The sequence below is a fragment of the Mytilus edulis genome, chromosome 2 (assembly GCF_963676685.1).
Source record: "Mytilus edulis chromosome 2, xbMytEdul2.2, whole genome shotgun sequence".
NCBI lineage: Eukaryota > Metazoa > Mollusca > Bivalvia > Mytilida > Mytilidae > Mytilus > Mytilus edulis.
Window position 1 is genome coordinate 24,945,665 of NC_092345.1, and position 23,199 is coordinate 24,968,863.

General features: G+C 32.4%; 3 protein-coding genes across 3 annotated transcripts; 1 reads left to right on the plus strand and 2 right to left on the minus strand.

Annotated features, from left to right (window-relative positions):
* Positions 1-1,650: 1,650 nt before the first annotated feature.
* LOC139511805 (uncharacterized) lies at positions 1,651-10,974 on the minus strand. The gene is made up of 3 exons (XM_071298890.1): positions 10,794-10,974; positions 3,404-3,724; positions 1,651-2,638 (listed from the first exon to the last, which is right to left on the minus strand). Exons 1-3 carry the CDS (start codon positions 10,813-10,815, stop codon positions 2,145-2,147), a joined length of 837 nt encoding a protein of 278 aa, XP_071154991.1. The 5' UTR covers positions 10,816-10,974; the 3' UTR covers positions 1,651-2,144.
* Positions 10,975-12,807: 1,833 nt separating this feature from the next.
* On the minus strand, positions 12,808-15,476 carry LOC139511806 (uncharacterized). The gene is made up of 4 exons (XM_071298891.1): positions 15,422-15,476; positions 15,210-15,266; positions 14,606-14,877; positions 12,808-12,911 (listed from the first exon to the last, which is right to left on the minus strand). Exons 2-4 carry the CDS (start codon positions 15,235-15,237, stop codon positions 12,816-12,818), a joined length of 396 nt encoding a protein of 131 aa, XP_071154992.1. The 5' UTR covers positions 15,238-15,266; positions 15,422-15,476; the 3' UTR covers positions 12,808-12,815.
* A 248-nt stretch (positions 15,477-15,724) lies between these two features.
* LOC139511807 (microtubule nucleation factor SSNA1-like) lies at positions 15,725-22,237 on the plus strand. The gene is made up of 3 exons (XM_071298892.1): positions 15,725-15,897; positions 19,802-20,001; positions 20,796-22,237. The coding sequence occupies exons 1-3, from the start codon at positions 15,846-15,848 to the stop codon at positions 20,898-20,900; spliced, it is 357 nt and encodes a 118-aa protein (XP_071154993.1). The 5' UTR covers positions 15,725-15,845; the 3' UTR covers positions 20,901-22,237.
* The last annotated feature ends 962 nt before the right edge of the window (positions 22,238-23,199 follow it).

A 23,199-nucleotide genomic window follows, 5' to 3' on the forward strand; every position in this document is an offset into this window, starting at 1 on the left:
TCATATCATAAACAAATACAAATTTCTTAATTGTTTTTATTGATATTACAAGCATTATATTTATCTTTCCAAAACAATTATCATGTTCTTAGTTTGAAAAAAAATATTGTCACCTTTCATTTGATGGTTTCCCCCGAAAACATGTGCATATTATTTTCCTTTATAATTGTCATGGGCATTTCTGGCATTTTAATTATGCCTGAAGTTGTTGGGGCTGGAACCTGTCTAGAGTTGGACTACAAATGCCTTTCTTAGCATGTCTATATAATCTTAGTTCATGGTGCTCCTCAACCAATTTGTGAAAAGTTTTAAATCACTTGCGGTTATTCGCATTATGTTGTCGTTTTTCAAAGACTCGACAAACGCAACTGTGTCGTCTATCGTGTTTACAAACAAATTTCCGGAATTGCACGAAGTGGCATGTGATAAACGTCACGGGACATTACCGGAAAGGCATGTGATAACATTCCGGAAGCAGTCAATAAAGGTTCCTTTATCAGTCAGGGATAACATGGTAAACCATGACCAATGAAAGTGATGGTTTTTCATGACCTATTAAAAATACAAGGTCATGGAAAACCATGAATCTGAACTATTACTATATTTAGGGTCAAGGGAGTAATTATTTTTCAAAACTAATATATAAGTCATGGCAATTCATGACACTTTTATTTTTTTCAATAGTCATGGAAATCCATGACTAATGAAATGAAACAAGGTCGTGGGTTTTTATGACTGTTGAACTTCTGAAAGTTATAAGGTTTCAATTAAATTTAACTGGCTTTTTATTCAACATTTTATCAGCCGGCCGAGGAAATTCTAAGGAATCTGGTTAACAAACATAGTAATTCTTTCATAGCCTTTTATTATTTTTAAATGTTATTGAACTTTAAAAATTAAGTAATATTTTATACATAAAGAGATTTATAAAGAGATTTATCATATACTTATGGAAAATAAGGGTATAAATGTACCCCTTAATAAAACTTATTTGTACATATATCTATATATTATATTTGAAAATTGTCTTAGCAGTGTGATATGAATTTTGTTATCAACTGCTTCCGTTTTATATCAACTACATCCGGTTATTATCGCATGCCTTTCTGTAACGTTATCGCGTGACATTCCGATGTCATTCTACAAATTCCAGAGTATACACCTCAATGGCAAATTTTAAGTGAAAAACTTAACTAACAAGAATAAAAAATATATATTAGGAAACATTTATTATTAAAAAAAATACAAAACAAATGATATTTTAAATGCATTTTTTCGAAATTTTAAAATCGTTCTTGTCTGTATGTATTCTGTTGAAGTATATGATATCAGCCCATGGTCAAAATTCTCCCACGAGCATGTCGGCTCTCGGGCTGATAAGGAGTCTGATATGAAAAATACAATGTTATAATCTATATGTAAAGCTCCGAAAGTTATATCGGAAAAAAGATTGTTTTTAAAATGTATTCCAAGTGAAAGTGACAAAATTCGTAAGTCACACCGGTTTCGATAATAATAACACAGGGTTAACCAGCTATTTGTGATTCTTCTAGTCATATTATTCTTTTGTTTTGAAAAAAAAAGTTTTGAAATGAATTTTTGTCGATTTCGATCTATATTTCCTGTTCAAATAATTTGAAATTTAAAACATTTAGAAAAAATGTTGTTTTTATTGAAAGAAAACTTATATGTACACTTTCATAACTGTTCGGTGTGAGCCAATGCTCCTTGTGGAAGGCAGAACTTTGACCTATAATTGTTTACTGTTTATACATTGTGACTGGGATGGAGATTTGTCTCATTGGCCCTCATATCACATCTTACTTACTTCTTACTTATATTTCAGACAAAAGGACATATTCATGTCAAGTCATTGTTTACACTATGATACATTGACGATTAAAAGATACTTTGAAATATGTTTGCAAGAATAAGGAGTCGTGATAGATTTTTATCGAATATGTCTCGTATTGCTATGCAACAACATTGATAATTGGAAGAGTTTTGAAGTCATACGAATACAAAATCTCCAGTGTAGATTCCAGTACTTGTGGATTATAAACGCCAAACGCAAAACATAGTTGGTCAGCGGATACTACACTATCTAAGGTGTACAATATTTTTGAATTGGCCTTGTCAATAACTTAAAACTCATTACGGTTCATGTTAACAAAAAAACCTAGTCTCCCTGTGACAACTGTCCCGGCTGTGTTACTGCTACTTATTATTTTGATCGGTTCATCTGTTCTCGTAATCGAATGCTGGGCGGTTAGGCATATGTAAGAAAGGCAATTATGAATGCTAAACGACCATCCATTGGTTCCGGCATAGAAGTACTTGTCTATTTCCGTTGAACTTATCACTCCTACTTCGACGACTAAGTTCGTTGAGTTATTCTTAAAGGACGATATTATTTCGAACGAGAACATGATCTCAAAGTAGATTTTACTTGTAGAAGTTAAGCATCTATCTCCTATTGTTCCTTTGTACGTGTTAAACTGTTCCGGATGATTTACAGCATTCGGTGTCTCTTTACTAAAAAAATTACTCAAAACTGTATCATCATCAGACAAGAAAACTGTTGAATGAGTCGATTTCCTGTCAAATCTCAACAAAAATGCGTAATCGGTCTTGGCATCTGAAATAAACTTTTGAAATGTATACGAAAAAAAAATCAAATATAGAATTAACACAAAACCTGGGTTTTTTTTCGAAATTAGAAAACTCAAAATTTGATGAACAAATTAATCTTTGAAATAGACGACGTTTGGTGAATACGACAAAAAACCATCTAATCAACCCAACTGAAATCAGGCTTACAGATTTAAATTACAAGATAAGGAAATAAAAATAAAAAAAATATATCTACAACTTGTCAAACTCTAAATTGCTCCAAGTCTTGAAAAATTGTGAACAAATTTTAGTTTATAGAAAAACTTGCATTCATACGACTAACTAGTGTAACTTCGCAATTTGTGTATGGTTTCGTTCTAAATACCGTTTTTCTGCAATGCGATTGTTTTCTTGATTTTGCTTATATCTGTGTTTTTTTTGTTTTCTTTAATAAAAAAAAATTAAAAAAAAGTATTTTGTGAATAATACATCTTTTGTAGTCTCTGCTAGTTTTAGATTGTCAAAAGTTAAAGCACTTGTTTATTGGAAAAGGCACATGAACAAATGGGCAACGGACGCCTTAATGACTTGGATTGCCGCTAAAACCTGTGTTACAAATGACCATGGTATTGTTGATCATGTCGGAGCAGCAATAATATTAGTAATAGAATTTAAAATCGCACATTACAATAATCTCTTTTTTTCAGCTAATACGAATAAAGATAAATTTATATATGGTTTAAATAATAAAAAAGGCATGTTAAATGTATGATGAAAATAATTATTATACCCTTTTCCGTAGACGATGATTTTGACATCATTACAGGGACAACTATCCCTAGGGTCAGGATAACACCACATATAAAAGCAAGTAATGACCACTTATGTTGCTTTAATCCAATCAATGTATCGCTGGCAGTCACATGCTCATTAGTCGCTCTAACTGCACTTGTGTTCATCTGAATTTGTACATGAGTGTCCTGGCTACAGGTATTTACGTTTTTAACCAGTTCGATGGAACTCTGAAGAGTATTATCTTGTCTTTCGTCTATAATGTTGTCATAATCATCGGAGGCTACATCCATGGAACTTCTATAATTGTTGAAGCCATCTATAGGAAAATATAAAATATACGAGAAAAAATATATACACAATATGCGTACATTATTTCTCTCCAGAAATGCATCATTGAATCATAAACGGTTTTCCCAATTAACCAACTGTTGATAATTGATTTTTAAAAAGAAAATTCGTCCATTTTATTTGTTCGTGCTTAACTCTAAGTTCTGGTGTGATTTATAGATAGAAGCACTACAATTCATCACTGACAGCTGGTGCGACAGATGCAATATTGGTAATATACTAGTATACAAATCAGAGGACTGTTTGACAGGTCGGTTAATATATATTCTCATTTTATCTGGTTTACCGTACTTCTTGTATGTTTCACATGTATCTTTTCTTTTCTTTTTCAAATACGAAGTTAGGACTTCACTTTATAACACAAATTTCAATAAATCAAGTTAATATACAATGTATTTAAATTGAATATATTGTCTACGATTTAGACAAAATATTTAAATATATATGAGTAGTCTTGTTTCAAACATCACTTTAGGCGGAATAATGCCATAATTCGATAAAAGCAGATATATTGCTTAAATTTTGAACCATAGTGATTGATTGATTGTTGGTTGCTTAACGTCCAGTGTGAACTATAGTTTTTTCATCCTTGTATCACCATCACTGGTAGAGTTGTCACTGGTTTAGTCGTACTTATAATATAATTATTTCTGCATCCTACATTAATTGGTTTTTTTTTGTAAGATCCTTTTAATTTATAATTCAGCTGATCTGTAAAAATTATATCTTCATGTCTTATATATTATGTACTGTGTTACACGCTAGATAAAAACTGACGAGGAAAGTTAACACCAGGCCACCAAAAGCTTTATTATTTGTAGAGACTAAGTGGTCGAGTGATCTAGCGTGTCGGGCACAGTGCAAGACGATTTGGTGCCACAATATCTCAGTGGCATTAGTTCGAATCCCAGCCAGGGAAAACTCGTAAATCGAAAAAACACTGACAACGCCATGGCTAAAAGTGAAAAAGACAAACAGACAAACAATAATACACATGACACAACATAGAAAACTAAAGAATAAGCAACACAAACCCCACAAGCGTCACCCGTCGTGTTGCTTAGGTAGTACTCCACAGTTAGAAAATAAAATTAAAAATGAGCCACAAAATGTTTAATCATCTCCTATTCCTGGATTTCTAATACATTAACCTAACTGTTTGTGTTGTACATGTGCATAATTATGTATGTAATCAGTATCTTCCATAGATTTGATTTTCAAAAGTTTAAAGGGTGAAAAATAATTCCTTTTATGTGTATTCATGGCAATATTCTGCAAAATTTGGATCAAACTAGAATTTCAATGCCTTTGGGTGATACCTTTTTTGAAACTGGTGTCATACCCTTCCTAATGATCAAATAAAAAATGGGTGTCTTTCGCCCCATTTTTTTTGTTAAATCTAATCACAAAGTTCGTGCGACAAAAAGATGAAAAAAAACATTGCAATAATTGCGGGACAAATGTATGGTATGGACAAACAAATACAGACTGTCATACCGAAAATAGCCTATATTACATACATTATATGATCTTGATGTTCATATCAACCCAATACGAAGGCTATTTAATACTCAGCTATCCAAAAATGAATTTTAGTGTGCACTTGCTCTTATATTTGAACAATCCACTGGGGCCAAAATGCCAAACTACACACCTTACTGTGGAGTGCTACCTTATGTGATAACAAATCCGGTAAATAGTCTAATTCGGTAGGTCACATTCGTGAAAGAGAAGGGGATTGTAGTTACGACATAAGGAACATATCTGATATCATGTGTGAAACAGTTATTCCATAACGGTCAACTAACTCGTGATGCCGTCAGTAAAATTTACGAAGGGCTGATTTCAACTTCACCATTTGGAACTCTTGGTTTAAAAGCTTCCTTGTGAGCAACAATACTCTATCAAGAAAATCATGATAGGAAATGCAAGCACGGGAATATCTCATCAATTGGGATATATATAGACCCCGTATGCAGGTGCTGCTTGAATGTTGCTACTTAGAAATGGAAAGTTCACAATTGGACAGCTGAAATCATCTCTTTTGTCGTAAAGTTTTGTTTTCAACCGACCCTCATTGTCAATTTCTAGATGTAAGTCAAGATATGAGGCCGACTTAACTGTATCTGTAGTATCTCTAGATATTGCTAACTTCTTATCTTTCTTCCCGAGAAGTTCCTGTATGAAGTCAGCCTCAAAACAATAAAAAAAACAAGTCGGCAAGAAGAGGGGCACAACTTGTTCCCATTGGAATGCCGACAGTCTGTTGAAAAACACGTCCTCCGAACAAGACATCTTGATAATGTCAATTTCAGAGAATTTTTGTTTGAATCAGAGTGATCCTTTACAAAGTAGGATTTATTCCTCCCTAAGACAAGATACTTGTATCTACGTTGGCCATTCTTTTTTATGAAACAAAGCAATACCAGTTCTTTCAATTTGTCTTTTAGTTTGGAATGTGGAATATTTGTGTAAAGTGTAGAAAAGTCAAATGTTTTAATACTATTATAAGATGAAAGAGAGTTAGGTTGTATATTCTCTAAAAGATCTTTGGAATTTTTAATTGTCCAAATCTGATTCACGCCACCTCTAGACTAGGCAGTTTCAGAATAACTTTGAAGCCCGTCTTTGATTTCTGATAAAATAGATTTTAATAATTTAGAAAGAGCTTTCGTGGAGCACTTGGAAGACCCAGCAATATACCGTTGTTTGTAAGGACACTTATGTAGTTTAAGTATCCAATACAGTGATGAAAGATCCGGTTCATCATCTTTGGTTGAAATTCCAAAGGAACATATAACAAACCTATGGTTATCCAGGATTTGCTTTTTGGTAAGTGTCGTAAGGGTATATGTTGAGTTTCCAAGTAAATTGTCAATACCTAATGCGTGTATCAAGCAGTTAATGTAATGAGTTTTACACACAAAAACGATGTTGTTTGGGGCTTTATCTGCGGGATATTTGTCATGGAGGAAGGATAAGTGTTTTGCAACATTTGGGTCTTTAAAGCTTGACGTAGCATGGGCATTGAAAGACCCATTCAGTTTCTAAATTCTTATTTGTAACAACGACCTCACTGTCTTAATCCATTCTGAAAGAGTGTGTATGCCTTTCTTCCCACGCTTAGCTCATTGCCTGGCATAATCCTCGACTAAATCCACCAAAATTTTAAAGTTGTATTTCCAATTGATGGATTTAGGCTCACGATATTTCAGACCTTTTGATAACACATTTCGTAGGGAAGTGGTATTGACAATGTTGAGGCACCGGTAATAGCTTGACCAGCAGGATTATATGTGAATTGGGAACTAGCACAAGTGCAACCATGCAGGAGGTTTAGACTTAAAGTCGTCAATATTGAGATACTGCAAAACCTGTATGAATTGAAAATTTTAGTTGCAATAGGTTTGGTATAAGTAAAAGAAATGATTGGTAAAGACTAATATTTGAAATAAGGAGGTATTTTCGATTGAAATAATTTATGATGAAGGATATTGCCTAAGTTGACGCCATTGAGACCTTTGTTGGTAAAGGAAAGATTAAGGAAAGATCTTTTCTCTTTTTCATCTTTTCCAATGCGGACTGGCTTGAAAAGTCTGTGACTTGCAATATCCGAAATTATAGCTGTTTGTAGAAGTTTGTATTGGTTTGAATGAGAGTTTGTAGCAGTGGTTTCCAAACATAAATTGAACAGAGAATTAAGTTTAGAAAGGGATAATGAATACCTAACGGCTTTTGTATAAATTAATAGAGACATCATGCAGAGTAGTTGGTGTATAATGACGATGACCATGACTGCGTCTACGTCGAGGAGTAGAGTTGATAATATGCATCACATTCACCGAGCTACACGAAGGACTAGATAGAATACCTATACCATCAAATTTGTCATTGCAACCATAGATGAATTTCCCTTGTCCACAATTAATAGTTTTGTTATAATTTATCTAAACTTGTTCGATTCGCTCGTATATATAGTGTATGTTACAACGTATTTGATTTCAACGAAATCTCTGTATTACTGAAAAAATATTACACCAGTGTTTTCGATATCACAAACTAATATTAACTACAAGTGGCGGATCCATAAATTTTCATAAGTGGGGGCCCACTGACTGACCTAAGAGGGGGCCCGATCCAGTTACGCTTCAGTGATTCCCTATATAAGCAACCAATTTTTTTCCTAAAAAGGGGGGGGCGGGCCCCATGCCCCCCCCCCCCTCTAAATCCGCCTCTGACTACAAAGCACAAAAATGTCAGCTTTTACCTCAAAAACGAACCAAACCTTTAAACAGACTTATGCGGAAGGACTATAGTAACGATACTGTTGTTAGGTCATTAAGGGTTGCATGTGTTGGTATTATTATTGATTCACTTATAAGGTCTTTGCATCGGAAATAAACACATTTATTTTAAGACCAGTTGATTGCATAATACAGGTTATGTTCTTCTCAAATATTCTATGATAGTATAATACTTAACCCCTAAAGGGAGCGATTGTACTTGATTTTCATATGATGAAGACATAATCTTTCAATCAGTTTTATTGAGGTCTAGGGCTGGCATGTCAGTAACTGCTAGTAATAGTTGTCCTTTGTTAATTTATGTATCATTGCCATTTTGCTTAGTTTCTCTGTTACCTATTCTGACATCGGATTCGAACTTTTTTTAACTGAGTTTTACTGTACGTATTATGTTACGCTATGTGTTAGTTTATTCTTCATCGGCTAGATGCATTAAGGGGGTTGAGATATCACACAAAACATGTTTAACCCGCCGCATTTTTGTATATGCTCCAAGTCAGGAGTCTCTGGCCTTTGTTATTCTTGTATGTTTTTTTTAAATTTTAGTTCATTTATCAGATTTGGAGTTTTCACAGAACTAGTACACCATTTTAATTTGGGGACTAGCTGAAGATCACCTCCGAGTGCTGAGTTTTTTTTGTTGCGTTGAAGACCCATTGGTGGCAGTCAGCTGTTATCTGCTTTTTGGTCGGGCTGTAATCTCCTTGATCATGCTTTGAAAAATTCCAAATTTCCATTCTCAATTTTATAACTACAGTCCCTTATATAATAAGAAGCAGAGTATTTTTCTTTTTATCTGAATCTAATAGCTTTTTTACCTACGATAAATGTCAGTATACCATATATAAAACAATGTTGACTGCTGTATCTCCGTTTTTGACATTTTTACCTATTAAGTCTGTTTGTTTTGTTCACACATCGTTGTTAATATAATGGAATTTGATGCGACTGTCATACAAGCGAGAGGTTTAGCTAGCTAAAAAAAACCAGTTCTATCCACCGTTTTCCACATGAGAAAATGCCTGTCCTAAGTCAGGAATATGACAGTTGTTATCCGTTCGTTTGATGTTTTTGATCTTTTGATTTTGCCATTTGGTTAGGGACTTTCCGTTTTGAATTTTCCTCGGAGTTCAGTATTTTTGTGATTTTACTTCTTTCAATGGCAATAATTCCTAAAAGGCGTTAATTGACGGGTAGTCCATGTTAATTTACTTATTTGTTAAATGAGGATCCTCTCTTGTTGAACATTTTTACTATAAAACAAATTCTATCTATCAACTTTTGTTACCAAAATAAAAAAGGAATATACAAATTGGTGTAAAAATCATAATTTCAAGGAAATAACTTTTATAAGTAGTATTTTTACGATATCAGTCAAGTTTTACTTATTCGTAGATCTTATTGATCTACTTATTTATAATCTTAAGAATTTCTCTCTATCTCTGAAAAAAGACATTCCAGGGGTTATAACTCCAAAATGGGTTTTCCAAATTTTATGAAAATCCGAAGAAGAAATACCATTACCGGCGGCGGACATTTAAGCGTATTGATGGGACATTTGAGCGGGAAAAAAACGGACGTTTTAACGCCAAAATAGAACCCATTTTAGAACCTGATTTTTAACCCATTTTAGCGAATATTAGAACTGTCAATGTTAATTTTAGCGAAATATGTTTAACCGGCATTATAATATATAATAAATACAAAACTTTAATAGACTCAATACAGCACAATATAAAACATATGATGATCATTAGAATACAGCACTAAATATGAAATGTTAAAAGTTTGTTCTAGCCTGGAATTTATATAATAGAAAACGTACGTAAATGGGCTCTGGATATACACCCTGTACAATACTGTTGAATGGCATCAGAATCTATCATATATAAACTTGCCCATTAGTATGGAACATGGAACGACTCTGGACCATTATTTGTTCGCCTTGAATTACCCTGACCCTGAACTTCTGCCCAAAGTTCAGTGAGCATTATTCAACCAGGTAAGTTTTCGCTTAAATGGGCTATCGAAAATACAGGTGAACGGATTAATCCGGGGCTAAAATGGACTCTAATGTCGGCGCTTACATGTCCCATAGTAGTTCAACATGTTTCGTTCTGCGCCCACCTTTACCTGCTGATCAAATTTATTCTGCCCTATTCCCGCTCTACCTGCTTCCGTTTTTTAAATCAGGCCAAACGTTGAATTCTTCTTAGAATTTACATTTCATTGATGGTTAATTCAAAATAGCTTTTCCAATTCAACAGGAGATAGACATTGGCCTGCTGATCATTTATTTGTAGTAAGATTTCATGTTACTGCTTTAATATTTAAGATATAAGCCATATAACTGCATTTTACCCATATCTTATAATTTTAGCAACAGCGGCCATTTATATCTGGGATCCTCGAATAAACTTAAAACATGTAGGGAACATTTAACTAAACCATGGCCCAGTATAGGTGTGATTTTAAAAAAAAAGTCTTCGGCGACGACGGACGCGAATAGATTAAAAAAATCATCTGTAACAATGATATCAATCAAAATCTGCCATTCCTACCCATTGGCAGAAAAGATTGAAATTCAAACGGTTCAGTTGATAATGCACAAACTGGCAAGCAAATATATTCGATCAAAAGCGAAAAAGAACAAACACTACACATATATATATATATTCAAATAATAGTAATAAAACAACTTTGTCATATATGATGTAACTGAAATGCACTTACTGTTGATGTTTGACTCTTTCATTTTGACTTATAAACTTTGAAGTAAAATAATATGGTTTGATGCACTGCACGTATTTCTAAGTAGTCACGTGTGCACATAATTTTTTAAAAACCTTGTGTTCTTTAAATATGATAATTTAGGTCTATTCTACAATGTCGGTCCTATTCTGCACAAATAACCCTCTCCATTTAAATAAAACATGAAACTAGACACAGGTTAAATATAATGTAGCATATATTAGATTAACTGAAAATCGTCTATTATGCAAAAATACAACAGTTGCTTTAAATATTGTATCCCAAGGACGCATTCGATAATTCTAAGTTAGTTGTGAACTTTTGTGATCCATTCCATTAGAGTTACAGTGAACCAACTTATTTTCACGAATAATACCTCCTTACCCAGATTTTGAAATTTGAGTAATGTAGTGTAAATGAGGCCTTGAAAGATTCAAGATTAACAAATTCGTGGCGATTTATATTCGCGTTATTTTTCAAATTTACAAAAGTCGCAAAATTGGTTTACAGTATATAAGTCAACAATTGGTGTGGTTTCCTTAAAAGTTTATAACTCTATAGTTTTGAAAAGTTCACAGGAGGTATAAATGTGAAGTTTGGTAAATTGAATACGATATATTTCATGGTTATTGCCATGTACAAGTTGTCAACACTGAATTCTTGACAAATAAGTGACTGAAAAACACTACAACTAATCAAAGAGCAGATTGCTCCGAGGGATACCATTGCCGTTGTTTCATTGACACATGTACACATGTAGCTGGATAATATTATTTTCAAAACTAATTCAACTGCACATGTAAAATAATTACAAAATAGCCAATCCCGGATAAAAGTGTATGAACAATGTAATGAGTCCTATTGTGTTTTATTTTTGTACTATCAATTCCAATTTTACTTTCCACAGCAGTCACTGAGAATCAGAGTGAGAGAGGGTATCTTATCACCTATTTTCCTACGTTAATTCTAGGAGGAACCCCATTTCTAACTCTTTAAATATTTAATTTCCTTTGGGTCAGTGATCAGGACTCCTTTCCGTACACATTCCTCGGTTTTTAATATAACACGAAGTTTATTGACAGAACATTAGCTGATCTTAGCTCGAAGTGTTGTTTTGATTCAGAATTCATAGAAGTTACTTCCGGAAGGGAGACAACTAGAAACGATAATATGGAAGACTCCATTTCGCCTGAAGGTACCAGTCTTGTATTACAACTCCAATTTCCGGTGCATGTCAAAACATGGACGGAAACAAAATAGTGCATTTTTTTCTGAATTTTTTTCTGAACTCAATTTTTTCTGTTTGATTATAGGTTTATGCTGAATTGAAACATATATATAGACTTTAAAAAAAATCTTGCATCTTTTGGGGATATCAATCCAGGAAAGTGGAAGGATATCATGTTTACTGGAAGTGGTGCGTCCTAGTAAAAATAGCAAACAGAAAGTAGAAAAAAAATGTTTTGACTTCAGGATTGCGTAACTTTTTATTCTTTGTGGCAAGACCCCCTTTTTTTTCGATTAAATCACAATTTCACATTAGTACATACATGATATGAACATGAATTTTTTTTTCTATGTAGCATTTTTTATTTTTTTATTTTCAAAGATCAGCTGTTTTGCATGTAAGCCTATGGAGCAGTCAATTACAAGACTGCAACCTGAAGGGGTGTTTTACGATGCGGACTACATTTATTTTGATTTAAATGATGCATAAGATTTAAAATTATGCAACAACAATAACTCTCAATAGAAGACATACATAGAAAGGATCCCATGAGTTATAAATTAGTTAATTGAGTGGGGAATCCAGAGCAACCATTCAATCTAAAACTCCTTAAAGTCAAGAAACAATACGCATGCGCATAATTCCAAAACAAACCCTTGAGCAAGAACGTATATTAAATGTTTATTAAACGACCTAGATGGTTCTCTATTTCTTTATGGAAGTACAATCTCAAATATCAGTTTCATAACGGTAACATATAAGAAAAACTCTTCTAATCAAATTTCTTTATTTGTTTCATAAGTATGATTTTCTTTCAGCATAGTTGTCTGTCTCTTTAAACTGTTGATCAGTAGTTTAGACGTCTCATTTATCTGCAAAACAAAAGATGACTGTGAAGGCATGCGTTAATTTCTCACGGCAAAATATTTTCATATAATTTATCTATTATAAAAAAAATGTGGTATGTTTGCCCATGAGACAACTCTCTACAAGAGGCCAAATGACACTGAAATTTACAACTATAGGTCACCGTATGGCCTTCAACAATGACCAAAGCCTTTACCGCATATATATATAGTCGGCTATAAAAGGCCATGAAATGACAATGTAAAACAATTCAAACGAGAAAACTAACGGCAACATTTTTGTACAAAAATGAATGAAAAACAAATATGAAACACATAAACAAACGACAACCACTGAATTACAGGCTCCTGACTTGGAATAGGCACACACATACATAATGTAGCGGGGTTACACGTGTAAGCGTGATCCCATCCCCCCCCCTAACCTGGGACGGTGGTGTAACAGTACAACATAAGAACGAACTATAAAAATCAGTTGAAAAAGGCTTAACTCATCAGATGGACATTAATACAAATACTACAAAATTACATAAGTGGACGTGGCAGGGTTCTTGGATATCCCAACAACAAAAATTAAGACACTAAATACAGATATGGGAGTACTCGCATATACTGACAGCTAGTTCAAAGCCACTATTTTATAAGACTGAATTATCAATCAGTACACATCCAACATCCAATTGATTTAGTGTAAAGATGTCATAAAAATATGATCAAGAGTATTCATTGAAGAAATGATTTTATAACAAGCAATCAGGAATGTTATGTCACACTCGATAATATCCACGTATTCAATATACGAAATACGTTTCACGGTTTGGGTAGCGCACAAGGGACGTGTGTAGAAATTTCTGCGGCAACATAACACCGGTCTCAAGGTCACATCCGAGGTAAAAATCAAAAATTAAAAAATAAATAAGAATAAAAACAAGCTCTGTAGTTTAGCTGCAACCTGAATCTGCAGTAGTTCGAACCTTAATTCTAAAGCGAAAATTAACCCAGAGTTTTAACCTAGAACTTGAATATTAACTCAAGGTTATACTCAAATTCTTACTAAAACTGTAATTCAATGTTTAACTCGAAGTCTTGAAGAAAATTCAAATTATATTACACTCCTATCTTTATCATGTTTACATTTGTATGTAAGTGGAACTTAAAATTGCTAAAAAGATTCATGTAAAACATAACCTAGATCAGCTTTAATGAAATAAAATATAATTTGATAGTGTGTTTGGGTGTATTTCTTTCCATTCCTTTTCACCGAATTTTTTTTTGTACATTTGTGGCAAAGAGGGCAACTGAGATTCCACATTACTGAAGTATATTCGGGATGAAATATACATAAAAATGTGATTCAAAGTATAAGATTCTGAAGTGTTTTCTTACGACCGACAGGTGCCACATGTAGAGCATGATCTGCTTACCCTTTCGTGGTACCTGAAATCACCCCCAGTTTTGTGTAGAGTTTGAGTTGTTTATGGTCTTTAGTTTTCTATGATGTGTATTGTGTACTATTGTGTGTCTGTTTATCTTTCTTTTTTTCTTTTTTCGCCATGGCGTTGTCAGTTTATTTTTGATTTATGAATTTGAAGTCCCTCTGGTATCATTCGCCCTTCTTAAATGTTTACACGACATGAAACGGAATTTATTCATAAAGAAGAAAAAAAATAGTTTAGTCATCAAAAGATATCCAAGTTTACCTTTGCAAAGTTTTTTTCTGCTTCGGTAATTTGATCGATAATTTCTTTGCTTTCTTTTTCCTTTCCAGTAAGGCTTTCGTCTACTTTCTTCAGTCTATCAAGTCTTCCTTTAATTTCCGTCTGAAGTCGTGAACACTCGTGTGCTAATTGCTTTTTGTCATATTTTTCGTAGGTTTTCTCCCATAATGGAATTTCATTTAATCCATCAGCCATTTCAGGTCTAACTTTTGGATTAAATGTCCTTATATTGAGTTTGTGGAGCTTCTTAGAGCCTATCAAAATATACCGAATGAAATATTGTAATGTGTAAATTTCAAATGTATTTTCGTTCATAAATTATTAGATACTGACACATGACGAATATGAAGGAATATTCACATATACATGTATCATGAAATCGTTATATATATAAGAATTACTAATTTTATTGATGAATTTATTTTTCTTTCCGTTTAATGAGTGACTCAGTCTTTAATCTGTTGTTAATATTAAAAATGAGTTTCGACATGATGATTGACTCTCATTTGATCATGTCTCAAAATTTCAACAAATAAGATTGACCGACCGAAGCAATGCATTTCTATTTTAAGTTTAAAAACAATACCTTGTTGTTTGTCACAAATTCCACCCATCTTTGTGTTTGATTTCCATAATTAAAAATCTGCAAGAAAAAAGTAAAATTCAGTTATAATAAATATATTTTTTAACAGAAACCGGTTATGGTAATCATTACATTTTTGTTTTGGTTTAAAAAATTAACAATAATCTTAACCATTTATTGATTATTTCACAAAAGAATTTCACACAGAAACACACTTGTATTTAAACTTTCAATTCACTAGCAGTAAATTAAGCTGTACGTACGTACAGCTTAAAATTCAGTGATGTGATATTCGATCCGTTATTTACTTTGGGTGCTAAAGGAGGGGGTAATTGAATTATGAAAGTTCGAACGCTTGAAAATTTCTTTTTCTCTATTTGTCTCAACAATTCCTTATCCTATATTTCTTTATTTCTTTTTTTTCTTTCTTATCTATCCTAAATATATACGTTTTTGGCGACTCGAGAAAAATCCGGAATAATATCGTCATTATTCCGTAGCCGAAACACTTTTAATTTGAACAACATTCTTTATGACGTAGAACTCATTTTTGCTTATCAACACAAAAAGTGCAAACAAGTTTTGACAGCGAAACTCAAATTTACTTCATTCATTTTTTTGCTCTCAAGCGCCCTAAATATGTCGCAACAAGGGGCTGCTTTACAGAGTTATAATAACGAACTCGTAAAATGTAAGTAACAACCGTTAAAGTTTAGCATTTCATTCGTAACAAACATTTCAAGATTTTTTTATAAAACCAAGTCCAAAACAAACACACAAATACGATATATAATTCCAGAACTTAGTTTTCTATCAAAATTTCCTTTTAAGAGAGTTTTTGAACACAAGAAAACTATTGAACCAAGTAGTTAAGTCGAAATAATTAATCAGAAAATTGAACGAACGTCATCAAGATTATTTTGGTACCATGGTAGACAATTATGGTACATTTGTACATAGTCCAAGATTACTCTGACGTCCAACGGCTGTTTTGCCAGACAAGCTGGGGCCGTGGGACGTCAGAGCTCGTCCCATATCAAAAAGTGGACATTTGCAATGCCCACCCAAAAGAGATGCGCTGCTTCGTCGCTATTGATGCCGACTGACGGCCTTGGAATTATATAAATCGGGCATCAATCTATTAATTTTTCATTTATCTCTTCATTTATGTAAGTTTCACCTACCTGCGAACCTTTATTTTTCCATATTTTAAGTTTTCACAGTTACCCATCGATTTCGGCATTTTGACTTTCATTTTCAAGATAATTGTTTTTTACATAGATCTTGGTTCCTTTGAACTCATGTAAAAAAAATATTTATAGCAATACACTAACCAAAACATGATCATGATGATTAAGATTTTATCAACACATAAAAAAAACGTTGTCAGAATCTCACTTTACTTAGCAAATGCTTAGAAACAATGAATTAATTTTTTTATATAGAGCAGTACACTTGCCTAAACATGATTAAGATTTATTCAACACATTAAAAAAACGTTGTCAGAATCTCACTATATGTAGAAACAATGAACAAAAAATATTTATAGCCATACACTTACCAAAACTCGATTTTTAAATTATATTATTATACAGTGTTCTCCCCAGATATTTCATATAGCATCCTGGTGAAAAAGGAAATTTGAAATAGCATTTGGTTTCTAAAAATTATAGCATCACATCCATAACACAATCTATAAGAAAATGAATTCAGATAGCATCACATTAAAAAATATAGCATCACATTGCCATGATGCTAAAAGGCCATGGGGAGAATACTGATATAAATAATACCAATAAAAATTGTGCGCTAACGTGTAGGGTGCAAACAGACTTGAGACCTGTGCCAACGTGTAGGGTGCGAAATTGAAAGGGCACGAACATGAATGGGCGCGAACAGACCGATTCCAAGTGAAGCAGGATCTGTTTCTCTATCATGAGCATGATGAGGCCAGGGTAGTAATGCCTTTTACCGTCAGGCGTCAAACAGCAATTTTCGGCTACTGTTAGCTTCAAATTGATTAAAATTTTTACCCCCATTACCACCCTCTTTCATGTCTATCGGGTGAACAAAATTTCCTGAATATTCTTATCCTACATAATGTATCTGTCGATATATTCTTATATTTGATTACAAGATAAAATTAGCATACACATATAGGAAAGTGTTTCATGTTTTGAAATAATATTAATAGCCCTACAAGGAAAAAATTAATGGTCGCCCATTGGGACCAGAAATTGACCTGGGCAATCTTTTTATTCAGTTGTGGTAGCCCAGGTGGCGAATTGAAAAAAAGTACTTGACTAAAGGAAATCAGCTGTTTACTTTAGCTCCAAGTGTGGGCTGCTTCACTGACAAAAAATATCAAATCAAAAAGAAGAAAAAAATCTGTTTAAAATGTATACAGGCAAGTGTCAAGAGAAGTATTGTCGTAAAGTCACGGTCGCAATACACAAGGATGTAAAATCAGTGTTTACCTTAAAGCTTTGACTAAATATTATAAGTTCACGTTAATTCAGGTCACTGATTGGTCGTCCATTTAAAGTCGTAAAGTATCAAATGTTTGTAAGGACATGAAGGATATTAAGAGAGACATTCCAATACTTATAGTCATCAAGAATTGTTCGGTTTTGGCTTCAAGAAAGCGAAGTTAGTCAAAGAAGATGATAATAGAATATTATGAAATGATATCAGTCTGACAAATAGATATAGATTCTACCACTGCATCGAGGTAATACGATATTTATCCACTCCAGACAGTCAAATTTTCAAATATAAAACTCAAGGCTCGCCGAGCGATTTAAATATTTAAAATTTAACTGTCGAGAGTGGATAAATATCGTATTACACTAGATTTGGTGGTAGAATCTGTATCTCTAATGATTTTTAAACAATATGCAGGCAAACGTATTCCTTTCTTTCGAATGATCTGCAAAAAGATGTGTACTTTCTATGTGACGTCATCAGACACGGTCGCCTTTTTTCATGCCGTCACAATAGGAAATTCAGAGGAAAGCAAGAAAATTTGACGTCACAATTGGATTTTAACCAATGAAGCACTGAGATCAAACGAACCACACTTTGATTAAATTTTTTATACAATGGGTGCAGAAAGGGATAAATTGACGAAGGATTAGAGAAAAGAAAGTATAACATGTAATGTTGTTATATTAAGAATCTGGAAAACAGTACCTTTTGTAGTTTTGTAGTCCCTTTTCAAAGCCCATGTGGTGTCCAGAGAGTGAAGGTCTAAAACGAAAGTAGAATATTGTTGACCACAAATAAATAACATAAGTTCAAAATGATTTCAGTTTCCTACTTGACTAAACAGTTTACAAAAAAGATAAAATCAGATTCAGAGTAGATATAAATTTCATGACAATGCTTTTGAAATACATGTACAAATCTTTTTAGAAAATAAGGGGGGGTCATTTGTTTACAAATGAACTTAGTTAAGCAAAATAAAATGACCAAGATATTTAATAAGGCCAAATAATAATATACAATGTTACCCGACATACCCTTGTTTAAAGATACAATGTAAAATGTATGTGTAAAAAAAATACCAAGTTCAGCCAACTTTGCAGTCTTCATCAGTGATAGTAAAATAAAGTGGGCTACTAAATTTTTGTCTGGGCAAACAGATTATAAAGTCTAGTAACCCAGCTGGCTACTGGCCTTAAAAAGTTAATTTTAACCCCTGCGATATACATGATATACATTTTGTAGTTGTTTAGGTGAAGTCTGTGAAATATTATATAAACAGATCTAGAGTGTGGCCATAAGCATTTGTCACTTTTTATGCCCCACTTTATTGTGACCTACGACTAAGACTTGAAACTTAGTACACATGTTCCCTAATTTAAATGCCAAATTAAAGTTTTGACCCCAATTTCACGATCCACTGAACATGGAAAATGATAGTGCAAGTGGGGCATCTGTGTACTCTGGATACATTCTTGCTTCACTTCAATTTCATTCAAAACTACAACTTTTCCAAAAAATATTTTGTACTAAGTATTCAAATTTCTGACCAGTATGATTTTGAGCAACTTGGTACCAACAGAAGCAGATTTGTCACAGGAATATTTGGTTGTATTTTTGTTGTGTCTCTCTCATTTTCATTTTCTCACGAGATCAACAAAAAAAAATATTTTCTGTTCAGAAATTTGCAATATATGTTTCAAACAATTTAATTGTAAAATTTTATTATTGGTGTTTACATCAGCATAAAATAAAAACAAAAAAAGGCAATACTTTGACCTACATGTAATAAAAAAATAATCTTTAGACATGTTAGACAATTTTATGTCTTTTATACTTTTAGCTATATGTACCAGTGCACTGTTCATTGATACATCACAAAATTAACAGATAAAAATCACATAAAAAGTCCTGACATTTAGAGATAGATATACCAGACTAATTTATTCACTGTTTTAATTCCCATCTGAATTTTGAGACTTGAAAGGGAAGAAAATATACATGTATCTATTGAAAAACTGTAAAAATTTCTGTTGAGATTACATCCTTTCAATCTCGATCTTGTCAAGGAATGTTTTATCCTCAGCAGCTAATTTTTCTTTATATTTCAGGTATAAATGATCTTTGTCAAAAGAGGGATGATCTTCATAAACAAATTCTTCAAGAAGAGGAGGAGAAACAAAAATTACAAAATGACATTAGAATCCTTACAGAGCGATTAGCCAAAGTCAATGAAGGTCTTAGTAAAAAGATGGCTTCCAGAAATGAATTTGATAAGACTATTGCTGAAACTGAATCAGCATATATGAAGGTATACTTTTATTATTGCTTTGTTTATTTTTTTAATTTTGCTGCCAAATTTGCAAACTGGACAGTTAGCCAGTAGCCCTAGCCTATATACATGACAGAAAAGTCAGATATATAGTATAATACATAAGTAACATGTACTCATACTGGTACAGAATTTGATTTTTGCTGTACAACAACCAGGGAATTACAAGATAATATCAGTAATAAATGTTTTTTAAATACAAATAGGTTTAAAAATCAAACTTTTCATAGTTCAGTCAAACAGAAGAAAGATTTTGTTTTAAAACATGGTGTTGATTTCATTTGAATGTAGTATTGTACTGAATGTAATTGATCACTTCATGGTTGGTTGGTTGATTGATCTGAAGATAGTTGTCAATACACAATTGTTTTATTTTAAATTAAGTCAGTATGACAAGTTATAAAGGAGGGTATTAATGGAAAACTTGTGGTGAACATTAATGTTAAAAATAATTATTGAATTATTATCATGACTACATAAGGGATATTTTTTTAAATAAGATGAAATTAATGAATATTTGAATACAGAAAATTTCTATGGGTACTTTTTAAAGCTTTATAGTACTATCTTACTCCCCAAGCGTACTGCTGAAATTAATACACAAGAGAAAGGGATAATTGTTATATGAAGGAAAATTACAGAAATATTTATAAAAAAAAGCTGATTATTGAAATTTTAAATCATTAAAATAGGTGATAATGAAATCACTTGTTTGAGTCATACACATGACTGTTGTTCATAAATTAACCAAAATACTAACTTTTGTATTACAGATTTTGGAGAGTTCACAGACTTTACTGAATGTATTAAAACGAGAATCCCATACTCTAAAGGACAAAGGAGGACAGAGCACAAGAGTCCATTCCCAGGTCTCATAGACACATCAGCTGTTGATATAATGATCTTTGAGCTTTTAACATTGGGGTGATATCTCACACGGCATTGACGATTGTTTTCACCATTCTAATAAGTCATGACAATTATACATTATTTTTTATATGTTTTTTTAAAGTCATTCTGTGTAAACTTGTGACATTTGGCATCCTTAAATTTTGATACAATTTTTTTAAACCTTTTCAATCACAAATTTGAATTATTTATTATTCGAGAAATCAATGGAAGTGGTAATTTCATAAATGTCCCTTAAAAAATATGATCAGAGAAATAGTACTACTGCATGTAATTAAGTGGCGCTGAACAATTTCATGTTTTGAAACAGAATTCAAACAAAATGTGTTTAATTCAGAGCGTAGTTTTTACAGCGTTGCTGTTTTTCTATGCCTTCAAATGACGAATTGTACATTCAGATCATCCATCTTGTAATATTTCAGTAGTCCTTAAATACATGTACATGTTCAGTAGTAGATCTCTTACACTGTGTGAAGATTTCACTGTCATTAAAGGTCATGTATTTCGTTTCCCCATCAGTAGTACTATAGTCTGATTCGTGCTATTCAGAGTGCTTTCCATAATCCTGTGATATTATACTCTCGTCCATGCACTCCTAGAGACTGGTTATTGCACATAAGTTTGAAATATACATGCACCTGTAATTTTCTCTTTTAATTGGTAGAAAGCAATGGTGGACTAAGATCTTGTAGGGAAAAAATGAAAATGATTCTGCAATTAGACTAAAGATTTTCATTGAAATATTTATTGTCTTTAAGAAAGAAAAATGAAACAAAATCTGTTTCAACATGTTCAAGGGATTTTAAATATGGCTAAATTTAAAATATGCACAAAACTTTTTTTCATATTTGAGTTGGAACATACACATATTCAATCTAAAATAATTTTTTTTATCAAATACCAAAGTCTATCATTCCAAGATGAAAAAGTTGTCAAGAAAACTACTTTTTCTCAGATTTATTAGGGAACATTGAGTTTTTTCTGCATTTTTTTTGTACTACAAATAATACATGTTTGTTTACTGTATTTATATATAATATATTTTTATGTTGATTGATATTTAATGGTATGAAACAACAAGGGATCTTAACACTCAAATTCATTGTACAAGAATTTTTCAAAATTGTTAACAGCTACCAAGATTTGGATATCTTAAATGTGTCTTAGGACTATTTATATTTTATAGAATTAGCTGTGGATATTTATTATTTATATTGTGGCACAATGCAAAGTGTTAAAGTCTCTATAGGTTGGATACCAGGTTTTGTATGATATTTTGAACATAAAAATAAAAGTGATACATAAAGTTGTCTTTATTTATATTTTCATCTTTAGAACATGATTATTGAAAGGTTTTATTTACTACTGTTTTAGATCACTGTAACTGAAATCAAAGATCTGTCCTATAGTAGGTTTACTTATTTGGTTTCTTCTTTAGCTCAATGCCCCTTTCTGTACATCTGTGTATTTGGCAAAATATTTAGGAATTTTGGTCCTTACTTTATTTGGCCCTTTTAACTTATTTGGATTCGAGCGTCACTAATGAGTCTTTTGTAGACGAAACGCGTGTCTGGCATATATACAAAATTTAGTCCTGGTATCTATGATGAGTTTATTTGTACAATAACACTACATTTGTACTACTGTCTGTATATTCAGAAATTGTTGAAAGGTTTTTATTATTGCGAAAATAATGGAACAGAGTTGTAAATGCAATAATTTAAACTCGCATTTTGAAATATTTCATATGAATTAAACATATTTTTCTCAAAACCGTAAAAATTAAAATCATATTTAAGTCTAAAATGACAAAATCGTAATAGTAAATACGCGTAATAATTTCTGAATTTACATTATAAGATTTCTTGGATGATACAAATCTTTTAGATTCGAGGATGAATAAAAGCAGAACTTTAAAATTATTTGCTTATAAGTAGTTAGTTGAGGCCACATTTTTCAAAACAAGATCAGAAACATTGCGATGCATTATTGACTTGCAAGTGACTAATTCAACCTCATGTGAATCTGTATTCATGTCGACTTCAATTTAAAACCTTAGCTAGAGATGGGTTAACCATGTACTAAGGATTCAGCTTTTCAAAGGAAAAGAATGTCGACATTGAAAGTGAAACAAGGGTGAACCATTTCACAAAAAAATACTGATTTATATTATTGCATGTGTCCATGTGATGTTAATTATTAATTTATTCTTATTGTAACAAGAGAGCGCACACGCTGAAATGTCTTGTCTATTTTATTGACCATATT

Excerpts from the sequence above, each read along its gene's own strand:
- LOC139511807 (XM_071298892.1), top strand. The coding sequence starts at position 15,846 with ATGTCGCAACAAGGGGCTGCTTTACAGAGTTATAATAACGAACTCGTA. Across the intron at positions 15,898-19,801 it reads TAATAACGAACTCGTAAAAT|GTATAAATGATCTTTGTCAA; the intron begins GTAAGTAACAAC and ends TTTATATTTCAG. Across the intron at positions 20,002-20,795 it reads CTGAATCAGCATATATGAAG|ATTTTGGAGAGTTCACAGAC; the intron begins GTATACTTTTAT and ends TTTGTATTACAG.
- LOC139511806 (XM_071298891.1), bottom strand. The coding sequence starts at position 15,237 with ATGGGTGGAATTTGTGACAAACAACAAG. Across the intron at positions 14,878-15,209 it reads AATTTGTGACAAACAACAAG|GCTCTAAGAAGCTCCACAAA; the intron begins GTATTGTTTTTA and ends ATATTTTGATAG. Across the intron at positions 12,912-14,605 it reads CAGAAAAAAACTTTGCAAAG|ATAAATGAGACGTCTAAACT; the intron begins GTAAACTTGGAT and ends TTTGTTTTGCAG.
- LOC139511805 (XM_071298890.1), bottom strand. The coding sequence starts at position 10,815 with ATGAAAGAGTCAAACATCAACA. Across the intron at positions 3,725-10,793 it reads GAAAGAGTCAAACATCAACA|ATGGCTTCAACAATTATAGA; the intron begins GTAAGTGCATTT and ends ATTTTCCTATAG. Across the intron at positions 2,639-3,403 it reads ATCATCGTCTACGGAAAAGG|ATGCCAAGACCGATTACGCA; the intron begins GTATAATAATTA and ends AGTTTATTTCAG.